General features: G+C 38.0%; 1 protein-coding gene across 3 annotated transcripts; it reads left to right on the forward strand.

Moving 5' to 3' along the window:
- The first annotated feature begins 9,323 nt into the window (after positions 1 to 9,323).
- pmt (phosphoethanolamine methyltransferase) lies at positions 9,324 to 17,819 on the forward strand. Of its 3 annotated transcripts, none has more exons than XM_067599421.1 (12): positions 9,324 to 9,534; positions 11,398 to 11,569; positions 12,117 to 12,272; positions 12,862 to 12,998; positions 13,192 to 13,343; positions 13,473 to 13,661; positions 14,302 to 14,391; positions 14,503 to 14,592; positions 14,697 to 14,819; positions 15,263 to 15,394; positions 17,255 to 17,371; positions 17,636 to 17,819. In XM_067599421.1, the coding sequence occupies exons 1-12, from the start codon at positions 9,339 to 9,341 to the stop codon at positions 17,744 to 17,746; spliced, it is 1,665 nt and encodes a 554-aa protein (XP_067455522.1). In that variant the 5' UTR covers positions 9,324 to 9,338; the 3' UTR covers positions 17,747 to 17,819. The 3 variants fall into 3 exon arrangements, with proteins under 3 accessions (XP_067455522.1, XP_067455523.1, XP_067455524.1); XM_067599422.1 differs by lacking the exon at positions 9,324 to 9,534 and adding an exon at positions 9,754 to 9,894 and having other exon boundaries at positions 17,636 to 17,814; XM_067599423.1 differs by lacking the exon at positions 9,324 to 9,534 and adding an exon at positions 10,096 to 10,254 and having other exon boundaries at positions 17,636 to 17,815.
- The last annotated feature ends 70 nt before the right edge of the window (positions 17,820 to 17,889 follow it).

The raw sequence follows: 17,889 nt of genomic DNA on the forward strand, positions 1-17,889 counted from the left end.
CAGTGTGTGTGTCTTTCTATAATTCAGAGGTTTTACATACACCATCTCTGCTATTTCTTAATTCTAACTTCCACCATCTCTCATGGGAATAAGATACCTGAAAGAACAGAGATGTGGTTTGTGAGATTCCTGATGAATCTTTTATGTGCAAAGATGTTTTTTCCCTCTAGTGACGACTCATCTGCGCTCAAGTTCAAGTGAAGTGCAATTACTTTATTTTCTCCTTGGGACCAAGCACATCTAATATGCCTTTGTGTGTTTCCCTTATCATATTGACACAAACCCATTTTCTTTTTTTTTTCACCTACTATATTATAACAGCACTTGTCTTCCTCTGTTAGGAAAACCTGTTTGGAAAATGGACGAAGATTCACTTCTGTCCCGGGGGAAGTTGCTAATTTTGGAGCACACACACAAAAACAAAACAAACCAAACCGTCTCCACATGAAAGGCCTCATGAATATTTATAAGTGATGATCACAGTGGACTATTATTATCATTACACCTCTCTTCATGCAAGAAATGTAAAGCCGGCACACATGCAGAGTTCCAAATGAGAGATGTCTTAAAGCGCATTCTCGATGCTTCATTTCTACACTTTTAATGTAAATAAGCATAAAAAGGATTATCTTCTCACTTCATATAGAACAATTGTTGAGATGCCTGGTGGTTGGTGTTTTGCAGCATGTTTCATCATCCGTCTTGCCTCTTTTGATTGAGGATTTTGGGAAAAAAAGCCTTGTGAACAGTGTTGAATGAGCTGCAAAATGTTTCAAACCTTATTAAAATAGAAATCTTACAACATGATGAACATTTGTAGGAACGAGTTTGAGCAGTATTCTCTTTACAGGCCTAAACAGAACATTAATTTGAGTATACAGATGTTGTTTTTGTGATTACTGGGTGACCTTTTTTTTTTTTTTTTCCTTTTTGGTAAGTTGAACATGTTGTGTGTTCTGCTTTTGCCAAACTTCAAATGTTCAAAAAGCTGTCTTGGTTGTCAGCTCTGCTCTCTAAAACTGTGATGGAGGTGTCAGAGATGGATGAAAAAGATTTGTCTGAATTGGCTTCTTCGTTCCTTTCTCTCAATTTGCTGCAAAAGCTTTACGGTACATGAACTTTCCTTATTCCCAAACAACTGCTGCCTTTGTGTGTAGCTGCTGTACTAATTTTTGTGGATCTTTACTGGCATCTAGTGGACAAGAGTGAAAGTGTTTTTCACTTTCACAACATTAGTCATGTCTTACAATGAATACGCTTTACTATAGAGCTGCAACAAAGGCGATTCATCTAAATTGTCACACTTTTTTATCAAGATAATAATAAAATAATTGATCATGAAAATTAAAATGGTTACCTTGAAGCAGTGGTTCTCAAACTTTTTGACTTGTGACAGTGTGGCAAAAAATATGAGCAGTTTAAACAGAAAAGCTCAACTAAGGATTTTTTTCCTCCAAGACTTTAAAAAAAAAACAAGCATGTATTTCACAAGAAAAAAGAGAAAAAAAAAGGGGGGGGGGGGGGGGGGGGGTATAAACATAATTTTGTGTATCAGAAATATCTTATTCTTTCTTTATCCCTTTCATCATTTGGGGACCCCTCAAATTTTTTAGGGACCTCTTTAAGGATCCCAGCCCCAAGGTTGTGAACCACTGCCTTAAAGTGATATTCCAACAAAATTCTCTGAGAATCAAAAACTCAGCGTCTGTAGCCTTGAAATTAAAATGTTTTCTCCTTCATGAAGAGCTCCTGCAGTTATGATGGATCCCAGTAGCAACGCATTATCACAACAGAATCATGTCCATAGAAATCTCTCAAATCACTCCTGTAGCATAATCCACTTTTCTGATGCCCATTTGTATTGACATCATGTTCCAAACAGTCATATTTTCCTAAAATATAGTTAAATACTCTGCTTTAGTGTCACACTATTACCCTCCTTGTAGCACGTTTGATACTTTCTACCCTAAAATCTAGTCATCATCAGAAACTGCTGTGCTGTAACTCAAGCCTCATGACCACAGCTGCAGTTTTTCATGGACTTATAATAGATGAGTGTAATATATCGCAACTCTTAGAGCACCACTGAATTCCAACGGGACAGTTTCAAAGATGTTGCCAGTATTGTTGGACTGCATATACAGCACATACATGACCAAATTAAATACATGAATTGATTATATTTTTAAATATTCTGGTGAAAGTATGAACAGAAAACTTTGATTATAAGGATTTTTTTAAATCATCTGTTAAATTTACAAGAATATTTTTCATTTTAAACCAACAATATCTACATAAAAGCCTCCACAGTTTTCAATTTACTCTTTCTTCAGGTGCAAGAGAAACTAGATATGGCAGAACAAGCATATTCAGGATTCTAAAATAAACAGAGCCTCTCTTTTCTTAATCAAGTGGCTATTAATAACCACTTTTCAGTTACTGCTGTGATGCACTGAGCAGGATTTAGGATTAACGTTGCTTTGATCAAAGACCTCTTATGTGGTGGAATGAGGTTTATTATACAACAGTGAGATACCTCGAAAGTCCCTTCCAGCACGTTTTAACCTTCAGATTAGGATGTACTGAAAGTGTGTCTGCTAGCCCGGTCCATGTCTAGACAGCTACAAACACAAACAGTCAACAGATGACAGCTCTGAATGTCATTTTTTCTAACAGTGACTTTCCTCATAGAGGTGTAGATTAAGTTAAAGTTTAGAAAATGAATCTTTCACAACAGCAGTGTCAATATTATCACTGTGAGTAATCATTTACAGGCTGTGACAATCCTGGCTGTTGAAACTGCACTTCAGTTTGCAAAATTATTTCCCTCTCCAGCAACTCATTTTGTTCATTTTCACAAACAATTATTCTTTGGTAGACATTTTTCAGCTGCTGAGGGAGTATCCTCCCACTGTCACCGGTGCTGACTGTTAATATTCTGCGTTTTGCATCTGAGGATGTCACACCATACTGAGTACATCTCATCAACTTACTTGAAATATGTTTTGGTTTTTTTAAGATGAAAATTAATTTATTTAGAATCCTGGTAATCACAGCACTGAAGCAAATTACAAACAAGAGGAATAGGACTGCACCTTGAGATTTAATCATTTGGAATTAATTTGTAATAAATTGTAAATTTGGAAGCAGCAATGCTGCAAATGTGGAAATGAAAAAAATAAGTATAAAAAAAGAATTGCCTGTTTTTCATTATGTTGTTATCATCTGGATTTATCTCCATTTTATGAGTTATAGAAATATTTCAGATCTCAAAACTTGTCTTACTTGTCTATTAATGTGTCATTATTTAAGTCTGCTTTGGGTCTTAATTCCTCCTTATTATATAAACATTGTTTATTGTTAATTCTTCTATATTTGTTGTTACTAATTACAACTTTGTGTCAGTGTGAGCACTACTGTAGGCTTGTTGGATTTTAAATATATAAGACACTGTCAGCAACACAATCTCACCACAACTTCACCGCTTTTGATCATATCATACAATCTTCCTCCTGAGACACAGTTTCCCAGTCGTCATGGAATTGTAGATGTTCAAATTTGCACTTCAGGTACTTTTTGTCCTTGATGGCTTTGTGGCTTTAAAGCTCAAGAAAAGCTCTTGAATATTCCCTGTGGTGAGATTGTCAACTGCTGTTTCCAAGGTCAAGAATGAACTTTCAATTGTAATATATATAACTGTTTCTTAACTCTAAATCACTCATCCCCACACAGGGCTTTGATTAATGAATGTACGAGGATAAGACTACTGAGGAAATACCCAGCAGAAAAGCAGAAAAGTATGGACAGTGAGTATGTATACACATCACCACTCTCGAGACTCGAAGAAGTTTCATGAACCACATTTAAAATTCATTCGGAGTTCATTCATTGCACTGTGCACAAATCAGTCACCAATTAATTTTCAGTAACATGTATGAGCTAAGTTATTTCATTTCACTTGTGCAGCAATGGATAAGTAACATTTGCCCTTGGTCAGTATATTCCTCTGCTATCAATATACACATTAACACGCCATGAACATGGTACCATGTATAGGGACTTTCTGACCTCATCCAGTTCAGTCCAGTTGCAATGAACTTTGGATGTTGTTACGTTGGAACTGTGCAAAAAGTCAAACACAAACAATAAATCACACATACACACAAACAGACATGCACATTACTCACACTAAAAAAACAAACACTGTGGCCTACTGCTCTAGCGACAGCAGCTTTTTTTTTCTCTTTCTCACTTATTGATTGTTAGGTCTATGGTAATGTCAATGTACACTGACATATTCTGTAATAGATAATGTACCACTTGTGATGTTGATGTAGTATTTATTGTAAAAATCCATGTAAAATGTACATCTGATGAGCAACTTTTCACTTTTCACTCCTGGGTTTTCTCTGTCTCACTTAACTGGCCCCAACATTTGTCCTTTATCTTGCAGAGCTGTTTACCTCAACACAGCATCCATCTGTAAAGCTATCTATCTATCTGAAGAAGCAAACACAAATACAGACTATCAGCAACAAAAATATTTAATTTTTAAAAGGTCCAATCTGTTCTATGTGTACCTTCAAAGTACATTTAGACTCCCCAAGTAACCAAAAAGTATCTTTAAACATTAGTCTATACTGATATGATCAGATACCTTTAATTGATTTAATTGATTAATTATGCAGATGACACTGTCATCTATACAATAGCACCCTCTGCCGCCCAGGCTGTTCAAAACTTTCATATTGATTTCTGTGCCATACAGCAAACATTGATCGATCTTAACTTACTGTTAAACTCAGATAAAACAAAATGTATCAAGGAAGTAAATATTACTGCACTTAATGGGACATCAACTGAAAGAGTGTCCTTTTATAAATACCTTGGTTTCTGAATAGATGACAAGCTGTACTTCAAAAAACATACTAATGAAATGTCTAAGTCTTTAAAAGAAAAACTGGCATTCTTTTATAGAAATAAGGTATGTAGTACCAAGAATTATAGAAAGAAAATTGTTCAGTCAACCTTTCTATCCGTTATGGACTATAGTGATGCATTTTATAAGCACTCTCCTGCCTCTACTCTTCAACCTCTCGATGCAGTCTATCATTCTGCCCTTAGATTCAGTGGAGATGGCTTTAGAAAGCATCGTTGTACTATATGAGAAAGATGGGTGACAGTCGTTGGCAGTGAGAGGAGAACAGCACTGCATCTTATTTATTTACAAAGCTCTCCTTGGCAAACTTCCTGGGTACATGACATGTCTTATTAATTTTAGTTCAATTTCATACTGCACTAGGTCCCAAGACTGTTTGGTCCTTGAAAATGAATGTGTTATCACTGAGACTGGGAAATTGGCCTTTAAACATAATGCTCCACACGAGTGGAACAACTTGCCGAAGATAGTAAAATTAAATGAGCTAATCCTTTTTAATCAATTTAAATCTCTTTTAGCTGACACAGGGCAGTGTGGATGTGTGTGTTTTAATTGAGCTTTAACTTTTATGTGCATATATTGCTTTTATTGCCTTTATATGTTTCATATTATGTGTTTTATTGTTTTTATATATTCATTTTATTGTTTCTTATATTTTATATTGCTTATTGCTTATCTGTTCACATTTGCTTTTATATTTTATATTTGTATTATAATCAGGGTGTCCTTTAAAAAAAGTTTGCTCTCAATGGCCTACCCTGTATAAATAAAGGTTTGAATGAATGAATTGGACAGGGGGAATACTTTTATGTTTTAGTTTTTCTCATTTCTTCTTTTTCCTGATAACTGACACTTTTGGGTTGGGGAAGGTGTGAGAGAAGGAGACACAGTAAATATAAACAACCAACCAGTAGGATTCACTAGAGTTGGAGAAGGACGTGATCCCTCACTGGCTTCAAATGCTCTCATTTCATTCTGTTCATGGAGCACAAGTGATCCAGGTGGCGGACAACACACCTGTCACTTGTGCAGCTCAGTGTGATACCTTAACTGACTTCAGTAATCCTACCTTTTAGATGGGGCTGAATGGAAACAAATTTGCAGCTTAAAGGTACCCTGTGGAGTTTTTTGTAAACAAAGTTTTTACAAAGTGTTTACATTCACTGTTTCTCACCCAAACTCTGTGTATCCTCAGGGCCTAATATACATGCTGAGTATATTTCCTTCCTCATAAAACATGCAAAGCCAGTTTTTGGAAGAATGTGAAACCAACTGTAAAAAGTTTAAAAACATGTTTACTAGTTAGCAGTCTTCCCTTCACAAATTGTGACATCTCATGTAACATTACTCGACCAAATGTCAATCAGTGGATGTTGTGTGACCATTGCCTAACCTTTGGCAGCACTTGATATTGCGTCACCCGTGTTTGTACACACAGAATACCTTTGAAGTATCATATAGATCACTTTCACTCCTGTGTTTTGGATCATTTCGTCTACAACAAAGAATTTTTGTGTAATTATACAGATTGCTTATGTACAGATGACTTAGGAGATCACTTTGTTGACAGTTCCTGTGACCAGCAGATGGATTTCATATAAACCCGCTCTCACAAAACATTATGGCTACTTTGCTCTCAACCACAATCAAACCACACCAAAGTTTACTTGGAAGAAGACCAACACCTTTTTCAGGCAGCAGTTGTTTGGTTTGTTTGTATGTGTTGTCACTGAGTCCTGGCAGAAATATAACAAAGTTCAAAGCAAAACTCAAGTAAAGGTGGAGGTGTACAGAGGTGAGGATGAAACCCTGTGAAACCAGATAAAAACACTTGACAAAGGAAATAAGAGTAGCTAAGAGGAGTCACTCTGCAAACACAAAATGATTACAGCCAACAACCAACAGTTGTGTGGTTAAAAACATATACAGATACAGGAAACGATCTACCCACGCATAGAACCGGCTGACAACCTGAACGTGTTTTACTGTAAAAAAAATTATAAAACCCAGACACACACCTAATCAACACCAATTCACACAGACTACACAACCAAACAAACCCACCAAACCAACAAGGCAGGAAGCAGCAAGTGAAACTATGTAAATTTAAACCGGCAGCCTCAGGGATGTGCGATCGACTAGTCTACTCATTCTGCACCAACGACTGCACCTAAAAGAACCCCCTGACAAACTCTTGAAGTTTGCATACGACACGACAGATGCCAACCTCATCCAAGTCTGTATGCAGACATGTCTGTCATGTCTACAGTAAAGGTTTAACAGCTGCAGTCACATTAACTTGAAGCTGAGGATACTCGAATCTGTGGAGATGACGACGGACATGGGGAAGCATCCAGTACTGTTTTCTCTTGCTTAAAATACAATTAATAAAATATCAGCAGTGCTGGATCAAGCACTACACACACACACATACAAAATATGTTACACTAACATATTTTCACTCGTCCTCCATTACGATCATGAAACACAGACACAGGAGGTTGTTATTTAGTTATTTTTATACTGTTATGATGTTGAACATTAAACATGTAAACATGCTCAAAGGTCCAAAACGCATGTAAAAATGCACCGTTCAATTCGAAAGGCAGGGCTTCAGCCTGCTCTGAATACTTCATCTGCAACCTTACTTCTACGTCCTCATCGTGATGACATCAGATTGTTCATGCATGCCCACAAACGGCCGTCTATTCAGTAGCCTTTGTTGCTAAGGTTGCTCTGTGGGTTGTTCGCGTTGTCCACTCGCATATTTCAGATCAGATTCCACTCAAACATGTATCAATGTATTTGAGCAGTTTTCATTGCGATTGAAGAATGAGAAAAAAAGGTGAAATCCTACTACTGTTTGTTTATGTAGCCTCTGAGAGAAGGAGCTAAAACAGCCTGTTTCAGACAGAGGCTGAACAGAGGGGCTGCATTAAGGACCAGTATAAGATAAATAAGGAGTTTTTGAACTATAAAATATTCAAGTAGAGAATAAATATACACCTGGAAATGTGCATGATACATCTTCTTTAACTTTTACTCTACTAACCAGGTATCAGATACACAACAGTATCTCCTATTGGCATCAGGTGGCAGGAGGCATTTAAAACTGTAGGACAATATCTGGTACAGGAATTGTTGATACTGTTCTGCGGCCACTATTGATTCTGATCTCTGTACAATATCAGCCAAGAAAAATAGGGTCTGCTGAAAAGATCACAGTGCTGCCCTGTAAACTCTCCAGGTATTATACCTCTTGGAAGTCAGAGAGAATCACAACAGACCCCTCACACCCTGAACACAACTATTATTATGTCACTAGTATTTGAATCTGGGGCCCCTCTGTGTCTGTTTGGTACATCTGTGAAAAATTTTCTTTACTGCTGTGCACTAAAGAATCTTCTTTGTCCCTCGATTTCATACCACTTTCCTTAAGTCACTAATGCCTTTATCAGAAGTTAATAAACCATTTCCCAATGCTTTACAGATCAGTTATCACTTTTGGGTTTGTGTAAAATCTCTCTGGCTCATGTTTATCTTCCTTAAGCAGAACACTTTGTCTTTTTAGTTTCATGAAAGGCCAATATATTAACTAATTGTTGACAATAACAACTACAGTCTTGATATATTATTGTTGTTACAACCGTAAATGACTTATTAATATTTATAATTTTCAATTACTTTTCTTGATGACTTATAGAGTTAGAAACTCATAACCCTTTGTTAATGACTTTATCAACATTATGTAACTGTAGAATTGATGTTTTACAAACTTTTATTAATTACTTATCAACATGTGTAACTACAGACGTCTGTGCTTACTGGCGTTAATGACTTGACTATTAATGACTCAGCAGTTAGATTTTTCACCACCTGATCTATATAGCATTGGTAAATTATAGAACTTACACACCTTTATAAAGATGCTGTTTTTGTCTTCACTGTCTCTCCACCATGTTGGGAAGCTCACCCGTGGAGGAACTCCTGCACACGTGCGCACTCCCCCTCCCTAAAAACTTTAAAGCCAATCCAAGGAAATCGGTTGCAAACCGGGTCACTGACTATGTGTTTCGAAGAAAAAAAGTTTACAGTCAAGATCTAACTGCACACTGCACCTGTGCTGTACTCCCGCAACCTGTTTGTTTAACTACAGGTCAAAACAATAATCGTTTATCAATTAATATGATAGATGTCTTGCACAACGAGAATGTTTCCTTCCCATCACATGAGATTAAAAGTTATTTTGCTTTACAATGGCCTCACATGGCTTCACTGCTTTAGATTTAAGCAGAAATATCAGTAACATGAGAATTTTAATTGTTTAACATTTATTGTTACGGGCCCGCCTGCTCGACAATTGCTCTCCACCTTAACAGAGAAGCTGCACTATGAGGCAATGTTGCGCAATCGGCGCATGCCACGGGACATTTTCCTCCGCGTCAGCACAACTGAGGCGACGAGTCGGGGAGCCGATGAGGGAGACTGCTGCGGGGAAACACAACACTTCACAATCCTACATAAAAAGCATCTGAGTGTACCTCTCGGATGTACCGACTTATCTGTGGCCGAGCTCGCTGAGGTCTTTTATGGAGGTATGTTATGTGTCGCACGATATCGGGTGGAAAATCCCGTCCATAAACTCACCTCTGATGTTGCGCAGACCCTTGTCCTCATACGATTATTCGTGTGCACCCCCTCCCCACCCCCGCCCCTCAGAATGCACGCATCCTAATGGCCAGTTTTCTACCTGACGACCACCTCCTCCACGCACCATAGTCATCCTCTTATTTAAATAGCACCCACAAAAGACGTAATTTGCACTTTGTTATAGAGAGGGGTTACTTACAGTAACCTCCTTATAATTAAGACAGTCATTAATTGCCGGACTGCATGGGCATTGTAGAATAATTTCATAGTCAATTCAAAACAACAAAAGACCATCATGGATAAAGGTATGAGCAGGTTAATAATGGATTCTTTGACTGATGTAAAGCAATTCTGGCTTTTGACTTTTTTTGAAAAGTGATGATGCAACTGATGCAAGTGATGACACCAAAGTTTAGACCTTGTTGGTTGTTGAAGCTTCCACGTGTTGTTTTTTGTCACTCAGCTGGCGGAAGTAATGCTATTGTGAACACTGTGCTGCAGTGTGTCAGTGGTTTACTGAAGTTGTCAGATGTCAACTGATCCCTGTAGCGTCGCCTGCTCGAGTGTTAACCTGCAGGTATCCTATAGTGCTTAATGTGTAACCAGCTAGTGGATTGTGAAGACATTCACCTCAACTTATCCATCTCTTTACTGGAAGATGAGAGGTTAGTAGACACTTTGCTGTGTTGCTGGCAGTTTAGTAGCCAGTAGATCAGGAAACTTTAAGAAAAAAACACAAGTTTAATTTTAAATTTTTCTCACATTAAGTGATGCTGTAATTTTTGTAGCTTATTAATATGAAGGTTTACATTATGTATTTTGCCTGATGCATGTCCTGAATCTGCTTGTAGACATAACAAACCAAGTTGATAAATTACCTGAATTGAAATGTTTGGAACATTTCTCATTATTTAATCTTAGCTCCTGACAAAGCTAGTGAAAATCTGGTGGGTTGTGGGAGTAGAAATACTGCATGCCAGACTGATAAGAGTATAAACAGAAGTGTGTGAGGGGAAATATGAGACTGCGTAGTAGCTGTGGATGTGTCACACATGTGTCATGTTTCAAGAATACAGAGGAACAGGTTTGAGTAATGGTTAATCTGTGTGCCAGACATGCTCTCTGTGAGGTGTTACATTTGAAGATGTTATTCTCAAAAGTTATGCATTAAAATAGGCAAAACCTCAGTGCAAAGTCTCAGTTTTTAATTGAGTCGGAAGTTGAGTTGACAGTTTCTTTTCAAATAACTTATTAAGATACACGTTTTTGTCAGGTATAATTGTTAAATTCAACATAGAGAATACTTGTTTTTGTTGTCTAACCTGCTTCACTGATGGTTTGCGGGCAGGAGTCTCTGAACCTTGCCACAACATTCGAAAGGAAATATGATTAGCAAAAGTACTCGTACTTCCTGTTATGGGTCTGTAGACACACAAGACACAATTATAAAGCATTCATAAAAACTGCATCTAGCAAATTGTCATTGTATTTGTGATCCTATTGTGGTATAGTATAGTTTATCTGATATTAGTTTAATCTCAAAATTTAGCTGAACAGCAGTATCAGCTGTCCTTTTTTCAGGATCTCAGATTAACAATTACAAGCCTACATTGTTATTTATATGTCATTATGTGTCACAGTAGAGTCTTGTTCCATATTTTTATGGCCAAGCAAAAAGACAATTCTCTGTGGTTCCTCCTCTTGGTCATCATCCACTTGTTCTTGTAATTATGAATATAGTATAGTAGTATTATTTATGTCAATATCCCTTCCTGCTAACCTCATCTGGACACCTGTGTTTCCCACAGTTCGTAACAACATGACAGAGTTTTGGAAAGAGCACTCCAAAGACGCCACGATGGAGGAGATGATGCTAGACTCGCGTGCCAGGGAACTCACTCAGCAGGAGCTGCCGGAGATCCTCTCCATGCTGCCAAGCCTGGCTGGATACAGAGTGCTGGAGTTGGGAGCCGGCATTGGGTGAGCATACAGAGCACTGGACTGTCTGAGGTGGACGTGTGTGAGCAGGCTTTTAGAGATTTTGTGGTTTTTTTAACGGCTTGTAGCAGAATGGTGAGTTTCAGATATACATACAGAAGTTATAGAGGCTTTTTGAAAAGCTTTATAAAAAAGTTTTATGAAGAGGAGGCAATGATGCTGTCCTCTTGAAAAGAGAGAAAGTCAACCCAAGTGCTAGTCACCAGTTATATGAAACTAGCAGAGTGACAGGCAGCATCTAGTGGTCTCACTGTGGATAATATTATGACATGCTCATAGATAACAATCTAGGACTGAGACAAAGCCTCTACAAGTCTATATCTGGGAATCTGGGTAAACTGACTTTTTATACGAGATGCCACCAAGCTAGTCAATGCTGTAAAATGTAGAATTGTTCAATACATTAAGAGTTGTTATTTGCATTTTCACGTGATCAGTAGTGTTGTAACATAAAAAGCTAATGTTTTTGACTGAAGGGCCCTTCATTCAGATAGCCAAATAGATGTAACACTGACTCATGTCTCTACAGTCGTTACACCAGCCACCTGCTGACCAAGGCCACCCATGTGACGGCTGTGGACTTCATGGAAAGCTTTGTGGAGAGAAACAGGCAGGACAATGGTCACCACGGCAACGCCACCTTTATCCAAGCTGACGTCACAAAGCTGGAAGTCCCCAAAAACAGGTGAATGTTAAGATATCTGTAGCTTACGCAATACTTGATATCTTAATTAGTCATGTTAGCAATGTGGCTTTGAAATGGCGATGTTAGTCTGTTGGTCGGTCCACCACTTCAGTCCAGATTGAAATATCTCAATAACTATTGGATGGATTGCCATAGAATTTTGTACAGACATTCATGATCCTCAGAGGATGAATACTACCAACATGATACCTTGACTTTTCCTCTTGTGCCACCAACAGGTCAAAATGTTCACTTATTGAGTTAAATATATCAGCATCTACCCAATGGATTGCCATGAAATTTTGTACAGACATTCATGCTCCCCTCAGGATGACTGTAATAATTTTGGTGATTGTTTAACTTTTCATTTAACACCATCATCAGGGCAAACATTAGATTTGTCTGCTGATGTTAGCATTTAGTTAAATGCGTCCTCACAGCGCTGCTAGCGTGACTCACGTATTAGTTAAGCATTATTTAAATATATGTTTTGTACCCTTTTTATAAAGTATTACCAAAATAATTCCCATCAAAGACCATATTGACCCATACCTTATGTTTTATTGTATCCATTCAATGTTCTCCTCAGCATTGACTTTATCTTCTCCAACTGGCTGCTGATGTACCTGAGTGACGTGGAACTAAACTCGTTACTAGAGAAAATGCTGAGCTGGTTGCAGCCTGGTGGCTTTCTTTTCTTCAGAGAGTCCTGTAACCACCGGTCAGGTACTAAGCTAACAGAACATCTCTGTTTCATCATAATAATGACTTAAACATTTTAATTTGACTTAGAAAGTAAAATACTTAAGATTCACGTTCAATTCAAGCCTATGCCTTGAATGTGAAATTAAAATAGGAATGTGATAAATTTAGGTTTTGTGCTGTCTTTCTCAGTATTTAATCTTTAACTTTCACCAAGGTGACTGTAAGAGGGACTTCAACCCCACCTGCTACCGCACTGAGGCACAATACAACCACCTGATATCAACAGTGCAAATGGAGGATACAGATGGGGGCCAAAAGTTTGGTTTCGATGTTGTGCTGAAAAGGAAAGTCCAGACCTACATTGAGGTAGAGTCATTTAAATCTTGCAAAATATTAAATCAGACCTTAAGTATGAAATAGAATACATGGAAGTGTGTGACTTGGCATACTAATCGGTGTTACGTCTCCCACTTCATCCTGTCTTTGTGCTTCCAGATGAAAAATAATCCTAATCAGATCTGTTGGCTGCTGGAGAAGGTCCCTCGCTCTTCGGACAACCAGAATGGATTCAACACTTTCCAACAGTTCCTGGATAACAAACAGTACACTAACCGTGGCATCCTGCGCTACGAGAAGATGTTTGGGGCTGGTTATGTCAGCACAGGCGGGCCCAGCACCACCAAGGTAATAATAATATCTGAAACACACCAAAAAAATTGGCAGAAAAAAGTCAATAGGTGCTCCTTGGGATGCATTCAACTGATGTGCTAAATAAAAGGTGTGATTTTGTAAATGAAAATATGAAATAATAACAGCATGACATAATTTTGCTCAATTGTGGAAGAAAAGTCAATTCAGTTTTTCATACATTTCTGTGTAGTAACATATAGCTTATGCTGTCAAAACAACCTTTAAAAGTGTCTCTTTGTCCAGCTGCATCTTTCTTATCAAATAAATGCTACAAATGACCTTCAAGACTTAGCCCTTATCATAGCCACTCATCATATCAGAGGATACTCCTCCCCTCCTGTTTCCTCTGGTCTCTTCAAAAGTTTCTGTTATCATGGCATTAGAGAAGCTGCAACTTCAAAAGAGTGTTTTATTCAACAGGAAAAAACACAAGTTTCAATGAGCCATGACTAAAAAACTATTGGATATGATTACTTTTTTCAATTTGTGCATTCCTGGTCGTTTTGGTGGTGCCACAATATTTACTGTTAACTTATTTTCCAAAAATAAGAAGAATTGATTTGTGAGTCAAGAGCAAAGTGGATATTTAAGGGCTTTGAATAAAGTAATGAACTTACTGTCTTGGTACTAACAGGAGTTTGTGGACCTTCTGAACCTGAAACCTGGTCAGAAGGTTCTGGATGTTGGCTGTGGCATCGGTGGAGGAGACTTCTACATGGCAAAGGTAAGAGCCAAGGAAGCTTCTATATTTAAGGTGATAGTAGTAACACTACACAATAGCTGGATGTTATAATAACTAAAATGATTGTGGGGCCAATAATGGTTTATGTTTCAGTCTTTTGGAGTAGAAGTGCTTGGCTTGGACCTGTCAGAAAACATGGTGGACATCGCCATGGAGAGGGCGATCACTGAGAAGCTGCCATCAGTACATCTAAACACTCACTTGTCCTATTGGTTTAAACACCACAGATAATTTGATTCATGGTTTCGTATAAATAAAAATCAATAACGTTCCATGTTCTACCTCAGGTCCAGTTTGAGGTGGCTGATGCCACTAAGAGGACGTTCCCAGAAGGTTCCTTTGATGTGATCTACAGCAGAGACACAATCCTGCACATAGCTGACAAACTCGCCCTCTTCAAACGCTTCCATGTGAGTGTTTCTCATACAGTACCTTGGACAGCAGCATTAAATTCATCCCTCTCCATTCTATTAATTTCCAAAGCTCTCTTGAATTTTTGAGTGTAGCTTGAGGATTAAATATTAAAAAATACATACAAAAACCCACTTTCTTCATGCCATATGCAGATTTCTGTGGTAAATCAGTTTCTTTAGTCTCACGTCATCCAGTAATGTTATAAACATTATGATTACACTTGCGTATATGTGTTACTATTTTACTTAGATCATGATGAATTGTTCCTGTCTTGTACTGCAACTCTGCAACATCAGCCGACTGCGCACTGCGAAACACTCCTTCTCGTACAAGAAAATAAAATTTTGATACTTCAGCTCCGGTCTCTATTGTTTAATGGTCATCACGAAGAAATTCTTTTAACAAGTAACTTTTCATTCTCGTTGCTCTTTGCGTCCAGTCATGGTTAAAACCAGGAGGCCAGCTTCTTATCAGTGACTACTGCTGTGGGGAGAAGCCCTGGACACCACAGTTCGAGGCCTACGTCGAACAGAGAGGCTACATCCTCTACACACCATCACAGTATGGGAAGGTAAATATACAGTATAGACTAATTATGTAACAGATTATCATGCGACTATGCTGACCTTTTGGGAGCTCAAACCTTTGGGTCCTGTTACCCAATATATGATGATTGGTTAAGATCATGATTGGCTCCCAAATCATTGCTGAGTTTCTGGAACACAACATCATCTGTGCTCACACATACCATCCAATATATAAATAAACTGATGGCCATCAGGGTTATATCAAAAGAAAACATGTAAACATGTTGATTATTCTAAATTGGTACTGTTTTCAACACTGTGGTAATAATTCAACCAAGTTGGTTTATCTGGCGATATTAGCTTAACAAAGATATATTATTACTGGTGAACATGTCAGATGATATGTCACACAAATATCAGTACACAAATGTCAAAGATGTGTTTGGCAGAATTTAGAAACACTGTCACCATTACATTATTTGTCCACCAGAGGGCACAGATGAGTTTGTTTTTCAACTGTAAACTCTGCTGCCCTCACTATGCTTGTGTGTAAGTGCACAGCTATGCAGCTATGAGCTAAACACACTGACACACTGACTCATGCCAGGAAGAAACAAGGTATCATCATTATAAGATCAAGATTAAGTCCCCAAAGAAAATACAACAAAGTAATTATGTTGTTACATAAACATAAACATATACAATACCAGTCAAAAGTTTGGACACACCTTCCCATTCACTTCAATTAGAAAGTGTACTTGTACTGTACAGAGTCAACAAGAGGAAAGTAAAATATGTAATAGTTAGCAACACTACAGATAATGCTCCAACAAGGGTGTTTGTGGAGTAAAAGATGTTTGTCAGTATTTGCTTGATCACAGATGACAAAACACTGAATGTAATAATGTCAGTTACACTGTGTCAGTGGTTGCTACTAGTAACACAATATTTAACTGAAACTAACAGCTGGTGGCAAAAAACTCACTCTGTTTATTAATAACCACATTTCCCGTAAGAGATCCTCATCAAAAATGTTTGTTTATGTTATGAGTTTATGTATAACATTCCTATCAGATGATATATTGTCATCAGATATTGTTACCTGCCTCAAAAATCCAGTGATTTACTGTCCTAAATCCTACACTGTAGGCAGCCATTTGTTTCTATTTGCTATCAAGATGAACTTGCAGAGACTTGACATTTGCCAGAGATTGTAACCCATCACATCATACATTATTGTTGCATGGTAACTCACTTTAAACTTTTCAAATGAATCTGTTCTTACATCTGCTTTTCCAAACAACAATAAGGAAACTTAAGGAAACAGCCACATTCTCAACAGTAGAGTATACATAATTTGTAGTAAATGAGCTAAAACACACAATTACTCATTGTAGCTTTTCACTTGGAACTCCTATGCTTATGACCTTATATATAATATATAGTACACTGCATATAAGCCAAGTTATGTGCACACACAAAATTGCATTTTCTCCTGTTAAAGGTTGAATACTTTTTGTTCAGTCGTGTGTCTGTTTTACCAAGTCCCTAAATAAAGACTGCCATGTTTAAATGTGTGACTTTAAAATTAAATAGCCATCAGCCTTGAAGCTGTGAAAACACACAGCATGCATGAAAACCAGACAGATACGTTAAAGATTTGCCGCTTTTCAGTGGCCAAAGGTGAAGCCAGGTCTTTGTGAAACAGCCAGATACACAGACACAACTTTTGTCCCAGTTTTTCACATTAGGTAACTCCTAAAAAGGCAAAGTCTTCTCCTGTAGAAAGTCCTGGCACAAATAGTGTGTTCCACTGTGGATGTGTTGCTCGTGCATTACTGCTGTCCATCAGTTGGTGGTGCTGTGCCCACTCTGCTTCACCATTTCTGTCTCTCCTGCTGTAGTTCATTCAGGAAGCTGGTTTCTGCAATGTTCGAGCAGAAGACCGGACAGCCCAGTTCATCCAGGTGATCAAGACAGAGCTGCAGAGAGCAGAAGCCATCAAGGGTGAATTCATTGAGGTCAGCATGCACACACACACACACACACACACACACACACACACACACACACACACACACACACACACACACACACACACTCACACACATACACACACACACACACAAAACATGTGTCACCACTACAAAGTTACACTTCGACATAAATCGCCATACCAGAACATCTTGCATCATCCATGAACCAGACAAAAAACAAGAGGAACCTAAATTCCCTCTTAAATTCTTTGGATGACTGCTCATCATATCTGCCTCTGTCCCCTGTAGGAATTCTCTGAAGAGGACTATTTTGCAATAGTAAACGGATGGAGAGAAAAACTGGAACGTTCCAACAGTGGAGACCAGCGATGGGGGCTATTTCATGCAACAAGGGTTTGAGTGATTGTACTAAGAATGTAGTGAAGTCAATAAAAGAGGAAAAAAAGCCTGGAACTTCCCTTTTCTTATTTCCTTATACTGTATGCCTTTGTCAATGATTAAATGTTTGGGGTTTTTTTGGGGGGGGGTTAAACTGTTAAGGA

Source organism: Thunnus thynnus, chromosome 9, assembly GCF_963924715.1.
Source record: "Thunnus thynnus chromosome 9, fThuThy2.1, whole genome shotgun sequence".
In the NCBI taxonomy this organism is placed as follows: Eukaryota; Metazoa; Chordata; class Actinopteri; order Scombriformes; family Scombridae; genus Thunnus; species Thunnus thynnus.

Coding starts and splice junctions, on each gene's coding strand:
- pmt (XM_067599421.1), top strand. CDS start 9,339: ATGTTGCGCAATCGGCGCATGCCACGGGACATTTTCCTCCGCGTCAGC. Junction 12,999..13,191: donor GTCCTGTAACCACCGGTCAG/GTACTAAGCTAA, acceptor ACTTTCACCAAG/GTGACTGTAAGAGGGACTTC. Junction 14,392..14,502: donor GAGACTTCTACATGGCAAAG/GTAAGAGCCAAG, acceptor TTTATGTTTCAG/TCTTTTGGAGTAGAAGTGCT.